This window comes from Nomia melanderi, chromosome 1 (genome assembly GCF_051020985.1).
Source record: "Nomia melanderi isolate GNS246 chromosome 1, iyNomMela1, whole genome shotgun sequence".
NCBI classification, from domain to species: Eukaryota; Metazoa; Arthropoda; class Insecta; order Hymenoptera; family Halictidae; genus Nomia; species Nomia melanderi.
In genome coordinates, this window is record NC_134999.1 from 2,948,209 (window position 1) to 2,963,149 (window position 14,941).

The window sequence follows — 14,941 nt, forward strand, 5'->3', positions numbered from 1 at the left end:
TTAAGAAATACAAGGCACGGCCCTGAATGTTAAATTCTGATTGGCTGAGAGGTATATTGGGGGAGGTAAAAGAGATTCCATGATGCTTTGCGCGGAATCTGAGTCAAACTGAGCGCAAGTCGTAGGTCTCCCTTCTCCATTCGGCGGCCGATCAGTACGGACGTGAGAGTGTAGTTAGCTCGTGCAGTGTATTTAAATATTCCTAAAAACACGATTTCGAATTGTGTTTTTAAGTGTTTCATTAAAAATATAGTTAACTAAATATAAAATATGGCCGATCAGGAGAACAAGGACTTCAGCGAAGATATCGCCGATCAAAACTTCGAGCAGAACGGCGAAGCAGAGAACGGCGGCGGGGACGCCGCAGAAAATGGCCAAGAGTCTCAAGAGGACAGGTAACCTTTTTGTCTTAGATCTCGATTTTCTACTCAAATTCTAATTCAGATCGATTTCGATTCACTCGATACATGGGATACGCGTGAATTTTTCCAAGAAAGCTTTCCACATACTGAAAATTACTTCGCGCGATACGTAGTCGCGAATGACAAAATGGCGGATGCGCGAGGTTCTCAAAATTGAAATCCGTTTGCATCGATCACGAAGCGTGCGTTTTTAATGTCTTAGTTAATTTTTTTTAAATCGCTGCAGAATGGAAAATTCCTTGGTACTAATCATTTTTTGCTAAGCACTTTAGAAATAACAATAAAAAGGAAATGAGTCAAACAAGTAGAAATGCCGGCCGCTAGTTGAGAAAGGGCGCGCCCACGCATTGTCCTAGAAGCAATGCAAAGATGAGAAACTTTTATGATCGAATACAAGAATATTTTTTGTATGCCTGGGCTCGTTTCTCTCCTATGTTACAAGTACATTCTATCACGTTCTCGAGAATTTCGTTTCCACGCACGAATTTTCTCACGCATTGAAGCGCCAAAACAGTTTTAAATAATATTTTTAATATGAATATTTAGATAATTCAGGGAGGGTAATAATATTTTATTACTTCAATAACATCGTGATATTTTCTTAGAAGTATTTAATAGATTGTAAGATTTGTTGGTGGCTGGTGGCACAGCACCTTGGCCTTTCCCCTTTTTCAGCATAACAAGATGAGCTGGACGATTTGAGCACCGAAGAGTTTAGTCTGATGTTGATGTACGGAATACACAGTCTTTATGTAAATATTCTGTGATATTACAATTATACATTCGCTCTTATTTTCTGTTTTCCATTGTCACAGCATTTTGGGTTCTATACTAAAGGGATTTTACTTTTTTTTTTAACTTGTGTCCCTACAGCTTTGGATTATCGCAAACTCTTACATAGTTTGGGGTATGTTTTTGCATATATGGGTAAGCTATTTTTAGATTGTAACTTATAGAAGTATTTGACCTTAGCCACGTTATTTTCTGTGGCCTCACTAAGCTACGTGTGGGGTAAATGCCTACCCTAAAACTTTGTTTTGTAATGATTTTTGTTTATAAGGATTATTTTTTAATTCCTTGTTTATCAGGAATAGTTGGTATTTGCAGAATATTTTTGAATATATTTGAACTCAATATGTACAATGTTACAAAAAAAGTCGACAATAGATGAATTGTATCTGTTTCATATTTCATATTCAAGAATAACTTTTAATTAATATTAGTTATTCCAAGAAATATAATTATTTTGTAATGCACATAAAAATCAAGTTATTCATTTTTTAATTATTTATTGTCATTGTATAATTATTAAGTGGTATTGGTAAACAATGTATCCAAATGTTGCATTTTATGTTCAAAGAAATTAATCATGTATCAATGTTTAATATAATATTTAAAGAACTTTTTGATGCAGTATAAATAAATGTAATAGGTAGTATACCATTTCTTTATTAGATACATACTGTAGTTATTGTAATACATTTTTCTTTGTTCACTAAAAATACTTTCCTGTATCTTAAAATTTTTGTTCTTTTGATTATGAAATGGCAGAGCTGGAAAATGCTGTGTTGTATTGGAAAATATAATTTATTTCTATCGTAAAAGTTACTTTAAATATATAAACACAATAAAAAATTAATACAAGTTCCATATATATCTTTGTTTACATGTGGCATGTTTATGTAAAAAATAAAATACATACAATGAAGATAATAATGTGCACCAAAAATTAACTATTGGAAATTTTATACTATCATCTATAATCATATATAAAGTGATCTATGATTTATAAATTGTAGCATTTTGTTTTCATGTTCTGTTCTATTTGAGAAAAAGTGAATTGGTTATTAAATGTACCTCTTTGTATTTTGTATGTTAAAATTTTGATACCTTTTTCTTTGTTCTTTTTTTGAAGTTGTATCAATTAAGAATCACTTCGGCTAAAATTCTACCCCACGTGTGGCTTAGCGGGTTAAAATGATATAGGGAAAGATGATGTAACCTTCAAATTTAAAAGAAATATTTATATTCACAATATTATTATTGTGAAGAATTATCTTTAATGTTGAACATGAAAAATAATTTTTGTTTTCTGTTGATATCTTCCTATTGAAAGTATAAAAATTTGGAGGTGTGCCTCCTCTCACCCTCTATTAAAATATAGGTGTGCGTGTAAAAGGGCGTGATTTTTATGCATAAAGTAACAAAAGGAAATAACTAATGGCTGGCATTCTACTTTACAATAAAGAAACATAATATATAAAAGAAAGATGAAAATAAATGTTGCATGTTGTTTCTTTTTGCAAAATTAAGATAAGGTTATCTATATACATATATAAGAATAAGTATTAGTTATAACTTTATATGTGCTGTTGTTGCGAGGTATACGTTTATCTGTTTAAAATTTTGTAATTTTGTGTAAACTCCTTATTTCTGCTCTCCTACCTAGTTAATTCTATTCTAGTTTTGTAATCGATGAAAAGAAGTTGTGATTCTCATGAATGAACAAATTTGTGTACATTACACGCAAATAATAATTGTAATGTTTTTATAGAGTGCGTATAACTTTGAAATGCATTTTTGGCCAGCCGAGTCTTCCTCATTGATTCATTGCAGCAGAATTCTGGTTGTTAGTCAATTGCATACGATTGACCAATATGTACGCTTACCTGGGAACTGTGAACTGAAACGTGTGAAGCCTATCGATTGACTTCTGAGTCTGAATTATTGTGAGAAGTCAACGTCAAGTTCAAGTCCGTCATGTTTCGTCACAACACAAGCACTGGAAGTCGAGTCAATAACGTCAGAGTCAATAAGTCTCGCACAGACACACACTTGCCTGCTGGGTCACGCGTAGAGTAATTTCTGATCCGATGTCAAAGCTGTTTGGGCGTGATCAAAGCACAGAGTCACTAGGGCCAATGCGAAAACCTCCGATAGGTCGGAATGCCATTAACCCAGTTTATGTGGCTTGGTCTGCAGGTGGCAAACGACCCAGTGCGATTATGGCGGGCGGCTCGCAACCGGCTAACCGTGACCCGACCAACAACTGATTACCGGCGAGTGACTGGTGCCTACGGTATTTATCACCAGCCCTAGATGATATACAAAAAGATCAATCTAAGTACAGACAACTACCATCACACTGCCAGAAAAATGAAAAATATTGCAGCTAATAATTGTATTTGTATATGAAAAGGCTGAAAAGTATATCAGGACTTGAGACATAATAATATTTTGCTGACAACTAAAGAAAGAGAGAGAGAGATTAATATATATATATATATACATAAACATAAATATAAACGTCCAATATTGTGTGCATAATATAGATATTAAAAAAGTTTCAAGAAGTAACCATCGTTAACTTGTAATGCGAAAACAATTTTTTTAGCTTTTTAATAGAGTTGCAGTCTATCTACCATATGCCAATTCTTTGGGCCAATCAGCAGTCAGAGTTCAACTTGGAAAAGTTAAATCTTATTTCCTTTAGGAGCAGCCGTATGTCAACTGGAGTTGTAACTATTGTTCGGGTTCACATGAACGTCATCAAAAGTACTTTGCTCTCTCGTTGCGTTAATTTTTACATATATATATATTATATACACTTTTTTCCAAGTTTTTCCTTTCATTTTTTGTTGATAAGCACATTCATTTGAAGTTCAAGTCAAGGTCTATGTGGTGTGCAAAGCAGTCTTCTCATGGTTATTTCTCATAATCTTCTGTTTTCTTATAAGGACGAACACTCGTATCTTTTGTATGATAAGCTTGTATCAGTGAGTTAATCTATTCTAGGAATGGTATTTCTCATGTTCTTATTAATATCGCAAGTTTGAATTTAAGATAATAATTTTGTTCTCACAAAGACATTTTTTCCAAATTTTCAAAGTAGACATTAATGTAGGTCACTTAATCAACTGTAGAATACATTTATATGAGTATATATTTATATATTTCTAAGAAACATATAATAAATTACTTATATTACCTATTAAATAAAATTCCTTACCAAAATGTCTTTAAAAATTTATCCAGTGCCCCTTTTCCAAATGATATACTACTGGTTCTTTATTACATTTTGTGTATATTGTCAATACTAAATTTTAATATTTTAACTCTGATTCTAATTTTTCCAGGGGTCAAGTCAAACTCCTTTTTTAAATATAACTGGAAATGATTTATAACAAAACATAAATTTTTGCTTCAACCTTAGTCCTTAATAATTACAGAAAAGTTTCAAGATCAGTTTATTAAAATTCATTACATTGCTTTACAGATCAACCGGTGGTAACCAGGATTCCTTGAATGATAGGTACATTAAATTTATTATTATTTTTCTTTCTTTCTTTTTGTTGAATATATGCATGGCAGTGAGAACTCAAAATATGTTGCATTAGTTACGTGATCGAAACGCAATAGTTTTTTTATAACTCTAAAGCTTTTTGAGAATTTAAGCTCTTCACTGAAGCTGAAACATTTTTTTAATATTTAATTTTCGAATTTTATGTTACTGAATAATTGTTTTATTTTTTATAGGAAATTATTCGTTGGCGGATTAAGCTGGGAGACCACAGATAGTGAGTATTTTTCAATTCTTCAACAGTCATAATTTTACATTCCGTGTATAGCTTTCGACATATACTAAATTCGGCATCCTTCACCAGTCAATGTGTTTCTTGTTAGACAAAAATAATTTGTTTTGAACTACTTTCGTAATAATTAACTTCCCAACTCATAAAATATTTTCATACACGTGATACGAGTTAAACAATGATGTTTCACTTAGGACACCTTCGGATGACATTGTCATATGAGACTAATTAGTGTTCCAACTGAGTTTATTTTTTAAAAAAACTGAAGGACAGAAAGAATTCCCATTTTATTCGTAGTTTTCAAATGAAATTATTAATTTTCAGAGGAATTACGCGATCACTTTGGGACATATGGAGACATTGAAAGTATCAATGTTAAAACGGACCCTAACACCGGCCGTTCACGAGGTTTTGCTTTCATTGTGTTCGCGAAAGCAGAATCACTCGATAAGGTAAAGCAATACATTGAGAAGTAAGAATTATATTTTAGATAGTACTGTTTCATTAGTAATTTTACTATAATCGATAAAAGTCAGATAAGTGTGTAAATGATACTAGCGTGTAGATACTAAACTTCAAGAAATTACTGTGTGTATTCTAAGATATAAAAATTATTTCTATTCCGATAGAATACACATAAATACTAATATAATTCATGTATGGTCCAACTATTGGTAAAATCAGTTTTTCATAAGTAAAAGAACTTCAATTTTGTTATAGCACATTATATGGAAAAAATAAACGTGATCGCGTCGCTCGGTATATTTGATTAGATTTTTGCAACAAACTATCATACTCTATGGTTTAATGAAAAATTTTGAATAAATAGAGTTCCCAATGCGTTAAATAAGCATTACTTTCATTGATATGATGATACTTTTTTGTCAGTTCTGCTACTGAAAGTTTTTTGAAGATATTCCAAGTTCTGAATTTACAGTGTAAAATAACGTTACAAGCTTACAAATTGCAATATATTTTTAAGAATAATTTATGTTTCTAGATCATGGCAGCTGGCGAACATGTAATCAACAATAAGAAAGTAGACCCTAAGAAGGCGAAGGCTAGGCATGGAAAAATCTTTGTCGGAGGTCTTTCAACGGAATTATCCGATGATGATATTAAGACTTTCTTTTCACAATTTGGAACCGTAAGTACATCAACTTACGGTTGTTTGTATCAATTGTACCCCGTTATAAATACCACGTTATTACAAGTAAAAAAAATTGTTTAAATCAACTCTTTATTTTAGATTGTCGAAGTAGAAATGCCATTCGATAAGACAAAGAACCAGAGGAAAGGGTTCTGCTTTATTACTTTCGAATCCGAACAAGTAGTAAATGAATTATTGAAAACTCCCAAGCAAACGATAAATGGTAAAGAGGTGAGTTATATTATTTTACATAATAGTATCTCAAACATGAAAAATTAATTTTGACGCAATACTAAAATACTAAAATATTTGTTTGTGTAGGTCGATGTGAAGAAAGCCACACCTAAACCAGACGGCATGGGCGGTATGCGTGGCGGCGCTGGCGGACGAGGCGGACGTGGCGGAAGGGGTGGCAGAGGACGCGGTTTTGGCGGTCAAGGCGGTTGGGGTCAAGGTGGTTACGGAGGCGGATACGGTGGCGGTTACGGGCAAGGCGGTTACGGCGGTAGCTATGATGGCTACGGAGGAGGCTACGATTATTATGGCGGTGGGTACGGCGGCTATGGTGATTACGGCTACAGTGGATACGGTAATTTGATTGATTATTATTAAAGAACTTACACGCGCTTATCGCTGTGTAGGATCATTTCAAAGAATTTGGTTTTTCCTTTTCATAATAATCAATGGCAGATGATTGTCTGCTGCTACCGTCCCAGTGTATTCGGCAGACGATAATGCAATTTACACTTATAAGTTATAAGCTTTTATGTTCGACTTGTCTACCCTGTGTCTTTCATCCATCTTTTCCACTGTAGTTTAGAGAATCGTCTAAAATTACTAGAGGTTCTTTAAAATTCAAGTGTTCGTGGCCGGATAACTAATATGTTCTGCCACGTGTGTATACTCAGAATCTACATTTTCAAATATACAGTGATGCCCGTTTAAATTTCATTAAAATCCGTACGGTTAAATTTCCAAGACTCGTCCCCACTCTTGTCCCGCCAGTCAGTCCCTCGAGCTCGACGAAGTCTCATTTCAGTAACCAAGGGTAAAGAATGAATACAATAAAAAGAAAGAAAACAGACACGCATCAATAGGATGCCGTGATTGTGAAAATTAAACATCCAATGAAGAAAATGTCATTTTCCGTAATTTTAGTCCTATTTTTATAGTCGTAGCAACAATGGCTAGTTGACTCCTCCGATTAAAATGAACTCAAACAAGACGCAAATCGGACTACTTTCACCGATTTAATAGAAATAACAAAATTAAACATGATGAATGCTTTAAATCGATAAAGCTAGTCTAATTTGCGTTGCGCTGGTCTCATTTTAATTCGGAGAATCTTAACAATTCATTGGTGTTACATTTATGAAAGTAAGGTAAAAATGACTGAAGATAAAATTTTCGCTCTTGTGTGTTTATTTTTTCCACTTGCAGTATAGTTTTGAAATATTAGGTCCCAACTGTCGCTGCTCGACGTACTGCGTCCATCTCGCCTTGCGCTCGTTATATCTGTTCTTTCACTTCGTTGAGTCATGCTTGAGTCAACAAACTGCACCCTGTCCGCGAGAATTTCACAATTACCCCCGGAGTTTTGTGAAATTTAAGTGGGCATCACTGTATATGTTAAAGCTCATTTAATCGGATTGACTATTTAAATAATTAATATTGAATTTCAGATTATTGTTCAGATATACTGATTGCATTCTGAAGCATCTTTATTTAAATTATTGAACACTTTCAATGTTATTTCAAAGATTAGCAATGATAAATGAAATAGAAAATATAGTAATATTTGAGTTCTTTGTAACTCAAAATACATCCGATTAGATCAAATGAAATTTAAAGTAATTTCCAAGTACCTAAAGCAAACGCATTATGCTGTCATATATTAACCAAAAGTATATTCTTACCTGCCTATCCATCCAATGGTTTACTTTAAGTCTTATGAAACAAATTTCATTTCTACTATATGAATTATAATCGTCTGCCTTTATAGTACTACATCGTAGTACGTTAATGGAGTGACTAAAATTGCTATTGTATGTATGTATCATACAAAATAATGAAAGATGTATGATATTATTAATAGATGCTGCAGGGTGAGCGCTGGTTTGCAGGCGGATCAGCGATAATATTTATTTTTAAATTAACGCATATTGTAAGTCAAAGACAATTTGATCTTTAAGGAAGTGTCTATAATATTGTCAAAATTCCAACCTAAGTTTGCATTTGAAAAATAACAAAGTGAACCAGCAGCTCAAATACGTAATAAATGCATTCGGATTGTGTTCTTCTCTTTTGTTTTTAAATATATTATGTGAAGTAAATAGTATTTCTACAACAAGTTTGTAGAAATAAAGAGCTATATCTTCTGTATTACTTTGGTAATAACATTTTTCAAATTTCATGTGTTTCCTTATTTTTTGATGTATTATATAAAACGAAAATGTGCTGTGAAAATGATGAACAAAATCACTTTCTTGCATAATTGAAGCATTCCTATAATATTTTCTTCGGTAATATTGTCACGTTTTAAGAGAAGTCAAGATATGATACAGAAACGAATATAAAGATATAGTAACATATTTCTGCATTCTGATTATTCGATTACATTCTTCTCTAACTGTATGTTTTCAGTTTTACGCGGTGCGACGAACAAATTTCGAAGTTCATAAAAGAAATTAAATTTAACAATAGCATAATCCGAAGTGTATAATCCCTACTTCCAGAGGGTTGGATGTTTTTGAGCTGTGATCAAATAACTTGCATATTTCATCAAATTAAGTTACATTCTTTGTCTCGCAAATATTTAAATTCTATATACATATATATACACACATACATACAAACGAATATGGCATTGATAACGAATTCCAAAAAATACCAAGACATCATATAATATGTAACAGTGAATGTGTGAAGGGCAACACATTTTCTTTATTAGAAATTAAAGTACATTAGAATGAGTTCCAAGATTTTCGTGATTCAAAACGTGCCGCATAAATTTTATCTAGTACTTTCATATTCTTTCGTAAGAACACATTAACTATATCCTAATATAATGTGTATACATATTTACAATTTCTTTAAAACACATACAAATATTAATATTTCATACGTTCACTGATTGATGTCAGTGAATCTGTAGAACAATTTGATTTTTTCATTTGTTTTTCACTTTTTTTCCTCTTACATTTTCGTTAGAAATTTTGCAGACGCTAACCTCAAACACACGCAGTCACTGTAACATAATTATATGTGAACTTATGATGTGTAAAAAACATTAAAGTAAAACTACACAGGACGATATATCTTGTGAAATGGTATTAAACCTTGAATCCTTGCTTTCGAGTCCCATCAGTCCCGATGCGCATGTTTTACTCTATATTTCACGTAACCAACTCATTCATGGAAAATTAACATTCTCCTTTTGATAATAATTATCAACACTTGCAATGATTGTGTTTTATCTGGTCCTTTTGTTAATTGCTTTTTCATTGTCTTCAGCATGATTTTTATGTTATTCACGAAAAAAATGTCATTTTCTATTAATCTGATTATAAATGTTTATTGTTACAAAATTATTTCATGGCACATACGTCACGTGGAGGTTCCAATAAGTTTTTTTACAACACATACACTCGCGTGTTCGACCCTGCACACACTTCCTTTCCCTGGGACTGTGGCGAATCATTTTGAATAAAATACACTGAAATATTTCGTCACGATTGAGAAATTTAAATGCATGTCATTTTTGTGAGTATTTCGAATAGCATTCAGATATTTAATATTAAAAATTGTTGAACAGCAGCCTCTGCACTTACTATTGAATGTATATTGAATGTGCAAACAATGAACCCTTTGGAAGATAATATATGTTTTCTTGTATGTAATTACATTTGATACATGTTTTCGATAACTTTAAACTTAGATTTAAAAACTTTTTTCTTTTTAAATACCGGCTCCAATTGATATTAATATAGAGATATTTTAATATACAAATAAAAGTATACTTTTGCCGGTACATGTTAATACTGACCCCATTGTCTCTTGTACCGTGTGTTCCATGAAACGCAGACGGCTATGGCTATGGCGGTGGTAGTTACGATGGTGGCTACAGTGGTGGGCGCGGTGGTGCACGCGGTAAAGGTACGCATTAGCGTTCCTTCTCTATTGTTTTTGTATTTCCCGTCCCATTTTGCTAGCATAAATCATCATTTATTGTTATTTTACATCGATTTATACCCCCCCCCCCCCAATCTTATTTGTCTTCTTGTTCCTTTGTCATCATTTTCCAATATTTTCTTTTAGTATGTGTGTACATGTACGTGTGATTATATGAAACTTATATTTTATCATATTTATAATATTGAAGTAAAAATAAGAGTAAATTTCCAGTACTTCCTAATGTGTGTTGTTACGCTCGAAGAAAATATTTTTATTTCACTTATGTATAAGTGTTTCCATTTTGTGGGTGGTACTCTGTACATTTAATTTTTGTCGTCACTTATAACGTAGTTTGTTTTCTCTAACCAAATTTAAATAAACATTATACTCATCATATATAAACAAAAATTTCAAGAGTTACCACGTATAATTTCATGCACTGATAATAAATACTTATCAGAGTAAACACTATATTATACAATAATTGAAAGTATCTGGACCGCATCAAAATTGATTTCTTTTTTTAAAAGTATTACGAAACCAACCCAGTAATATTGGTTGTTACTACTGTGGTTATGATCTTTAAAATTTAGACTTTTTCTAAGGTATCGTAAATAAATAAAATTTTGATACTCAACATATGTACAATTCTATATTAAATATTAAAATGTGGTAAAATATAAAATTGTTATGATGACAGAGTGAAAATAATATTTCAAATAAACTTTGTGATGATACACATTAATAAAGACACCAAGTTTGGTTAAAGAAAAATTTTCTTTAGTAGTTACTCGACTTATATCTTCAATCATATTACATGCAAGAAATAAAATTCGTATTATTAATTATATATTTCAAGTATTATCTGTACTTAGAAATAGTAGTAAGGAAAAATGGAGAACAAAAACAAAATCTAAGTCCTATAATTCTCGTGAGTAACATATGGATATTATTATTCCATCTCGTTTCAGCTCATCGAGATAAAACTTGAAACTCATATTTTCAGTTCTCTGTATCTTTAGCGGTTCACATTTATTAACAAAAAATAACATAGTTCCTTTCATTCACACATGAACACCTAAATGCATGTTAAATTTCGATCAAACTTTTTCATCAGCACAATGTGATATACGCATTGACAAAAAAAAATATTCAATTTCACATTACACTGCTAAATTCATTTCATCTTCACATCCTTAACCTTAAACATTTCTGGTTATTTTGTAGAACTATTTTCAATATATTCTTAACAGTAGTATATATAAAATCATATACTATTTGAACAGTATCTAAGAATTATTTAATTTAAGATTAAAATAAAATAGAAATTTAAGATTATCATAGATTACTTAAGTAACTCGAATGCTTTAACCAATGTATTCGACATATCCTCTTAGTATTCCAGCATAGGAAGATTCCAGAAATGTGTAAGGAGAAAAGGAGAGTTTGAATCAGAACGCAGCCTGCAGCTTACTACCTTAGCCTGTAGCCTCTATGTAGATTCTTTGTAGTCTTATATCCATTACGTTAGTCTGTATTTTCATTATTTATTCTTTTATTGATAGAAGTGTGCGTGCGTTAATTTCTATACAAATAGACCATTTTTGTACGGTCTTTTTCAATAAAAAACGGCGGGAAGGAGGAGGGCGGGAATAACCAAGTTACTTGACTAACGTACGTCATGGGTATTGTTTCAGGAGGCTCAGGCTACGGCGGAAAGCAGAGGGGAGGTGGTCGTCAGAACCAAAGGCACCAACCCTATTAATGGAAATCATTCATTGCGACCGCAATGCAATTCGCATTGTAACCGCTGGTGAGTCATAGCTTTCCTCTGACAACTATAACTTCAGTATCGACAACCTTTCTCTTCCTTTTCCAATATCATTTAGAACGGCTTCAGAAATAGTTGTTCATACTAACATGTACAAGCATATTCCTGTTCCTAGACTCATGATCCTCCATGGTAAACGCGTATGTTGTTCTGTTGGTAGTCGTTTAATGATTGAGTTTGTTTTGTATTCTTAAAGGGACGAACTTATTTTTTTTTTACAGTTCCATAAAATGTAGATGTTTATGTAAAATTTTGTAGTTTCCAGGGATATACTACTGTAATAACAAAAGTGATATTCTTATTGTATAACTGTGTATCCTGTATAATTATATTTATAGGGGGTTTACATCGTGATCGTGTCATTAGTCAGTTTCATTTTGCAGGAGTTTTAATTACTTTGCTTTAATGTTTTTGTAATAGCGCGAATAAAAAATTAATGGGTTTGCTTGTTTAATTGTTATGATAAAATTATTTATTTATAATCATTTTATCATAACTACAGATATCGATATACAATTTATTTGAACGTATTCACTGTAAAGGGAATGTAAGCTTTCCATCAAGTTCGAAGTTTTTATTTGTACGAAAAGAAAGTGTCTCTACACGAGGAATAATATGTTTAGTAAACCAAAATTTGTATCGTCGTTTATTTTACTGATTTTTAATTGCCAATAAAATGACTCACATTTATTTATAATATCCATTGTAAATATTTTCTAGGCATCTACGTCGCTCATTGCAAATGTGTGTTAGTATGGACAGCCATTTTAAAACCCCCGTATAATTTTTTTCATGTGACCATAAAATATCGGAAAATACGAAAGAATCGATAGAAATTTGAAATATTTTAATTTTCTTGTCTTCTTTTCAGGTTTCCTACCCTACAACAAATCTCATAACTCGTTAAATCATCATTCCATTAAACCACGCCACTTTCAACAAGATTTTCAACAACGCAGATTACTGCCGCAAAATAAAACGAATCATCAGGAGTCACGACAGAAACTGTAATAACGTCACGTCTTGCGTCTAGCAATACATCTGCATTATCAAGACAGAAAACAAGAAGCAACATATAAACATATATATATTATATATATATACATATAGATTCACGATGCTTTCTTCCATCTCTCGTTTACCCTTTTGTACAAAGTCGAAAATGTTTCATATTTCTCATTGGTCTCTCATTTTTCATCTTATTTATCATTTAATTTTTTTTACCGCGAGTACGTTACGTGGTTCAACGTAAGGCACTGTCGTATCATAATATGCTCGAAAGTTTTGTAGGGAGTAAGTAATTCCATACAAATGGATAATTACATGTCGTAAGTCGACGTTACACCTTATGATGAAGTATTGTAACGTAATATACAACGTGTTTGTGCAAATGGGAAAGCAAAAGATGATAGGAAATAATTTAAATACAGATATTAGGAAGAATCAAGTTTTCTCATTCAACGCCATAGGGACTGTTGAGAGACTAGCAATTTTGTCCCTATTTTCAACAATTACATTATTTTAATTTGTCTATAAAAAAAACTAAACTTGATAAGATGCGAAGCCCACTATAGAAAAGTAAGCAGGCAATGTACTTTTTACACGGCTACGTTAAGGAAAAAAACAAGAAACGAGAAGTACCAAGTTGTTTATAATGATTGTGTGAGGTATGTGAAATGAGGTAAAAAGATTATTGCTTCCTTATTGGTAAGAGAAAATAGGATAAAATAAATTCATTTTGTGTACATAAAATATATCTCGCGTATGCTTGTATTTGTGTTAACCGATCCTAATAATTTAATTTTCGGAAGGGAAAGAAGTATAATATGTACACAATATTTTAAAACATAGTGAACGAACGTCTATACACTAGATTTAAAATAAGACTGACACGGAGGTTTAGTGTGTTTTGTATTACAAACAATATTTTGTTGATTCTACTACCAGTACATGTAACAAGCTAGATATACATACATTATTTCAGTTTTAACTCTACACTCAAGGAATAGCACATGTACATTATATATATCGACGATTTCATTCTAGGCAAAGAACATCGTAATAAGGTTTTTAAAATGAAAGAAAATATTGTATTTTTCTCAAATTCAACACTGTTCCATGTCACAAAAGTATTACATTAAAAAAATTAGTGTAAAGTGTTGTCTTTCTTTAATTTCACTACTCAAGTATATATATGTTTTTTTAGAACTCATTTCGAGATATATGTAGCGTTCGAAGTAAAAATAATTTATGAATAATTTTATAATATCTTTATTCTTATAAATGTGTACTTTTAAACATTCTTTTTTAATTGATACAACAATTTTACCTTATTTTTCCGTTGAACCATTTTTGTGCAATTTAGATTACATTTTTAATTGAAACTGGCTGAAAAATCGTTTAGTAGTGCCAAAAAGATGCATGAATTGAAAAATTGTTGGTCCACTTGAAATCAGAACTGTAATATTTTCCTTTTCTGTATTACAATTAGACATTGGATGCCTCTTGTATAAATTTTATACTTTAATACAATTTTATCATTGTAATATGTTTAAAATTGCGTTTTTTTTTAAAGAATGGAATTATACAAAGTCAACTGCATTCGTGAAAATCATGGTTATCTCACTCTTTTTTGTATAAAACAATCATTTTATACATCATTTTAAACGTCGTCAGAATTTAATTATATTAAAATTTATATTACTAATTGTAAAGATATTTGAGTATTTAAAATTGATTGGTAAGTTCGTATATATTGAAAGGTATAAATTAA

The 14,941-nt window shown here is 31.6% G+C and overlaps 1 protein-coding gene and 1 non-coding gene across 11 annotated transcripts; both read left to right on the forward strand.

Annotated features, from left to right (window-relative positions):
* The first annotated feature begins 103 nt into the window (after positions 1-103).
* sqd (RNA-binding protein squid) lies at positions 104-14,324 on the forward strand. 10 transcript variants are annotated; one of them, XM_031993929.2, is made up of 10 exons: positions 106-395; positions 4,699-4,734; positions 4,959-4,999; positions 5,339-5,466; positions 6,015-6,161; positions 6,264-6,395; positions 6,486-6,753; positions 10,248-10,319; positions 12,035-12,150; positions 13,040-13,252. In XM_031993929.2, the coding sequence occupies exons 1-9, from the start codon at positions 271-273 to the stop codon at positions 12,100-12,102; spliced, it is 1,017 nt and encodes a 338-aa protein (XP_031849789.1). In that variant the 5' UTR covers positions 106-270; the 3' UTR covers positions 12,103-12,150; positions 13,040-13,252. The 10 variants fall into 10 exon arrangements, with proteins under 10 accessions (XP_031849771.1, XP_031849805.1, XP_031849789.1 ...); XM_031993955.2 differs by having other exon boundaries at positions 6,486-6,711; XM_031993945.2 differs by lacking the exon at positions 4,699-4,734 and having other exon boundaries at positions 105-395.
* Positions 5,877-5,946, forward strand: LOC116435016 (small nucleolar RNA snR61/Z1/Z11). Its single transcript, XR_004236678.1, has one exon. It is a non-coding gene; the product is annotated as a small nucleolar RNA snR61/Z1/Z11 (small nucleolar RNA).
* Positions 14,325-14,941: the final 617 nt, after the last annotated feature.

What these genes read in the sequence shown, in the direction of transcription:
- sqd (XM_031993903.2), top strand. Translation starts at nt 271, where the DNA reads ATGGCCGATCAGGAGAACAAGGACTTCAGCGAAGATATCGCCGATCAA. An exon ending in AAGCTGGGAGACCACAGATA is followed by an intron (nt 5,000 to 5,338) that starts GTGAGTATTTTT and finishes ATTAATTTTCAG; the next exon opens with AGGAATTACGCGATCACTTT. An exon ending in AAGCAGAATCACTCGATAAG is followed by an intron (nt 5,467 to 6,014) that starts GTAAAGCAATAC and finishes TTATGTTTCTAG; the next exon opens with ATCATGGCAGCTGGCGAACA.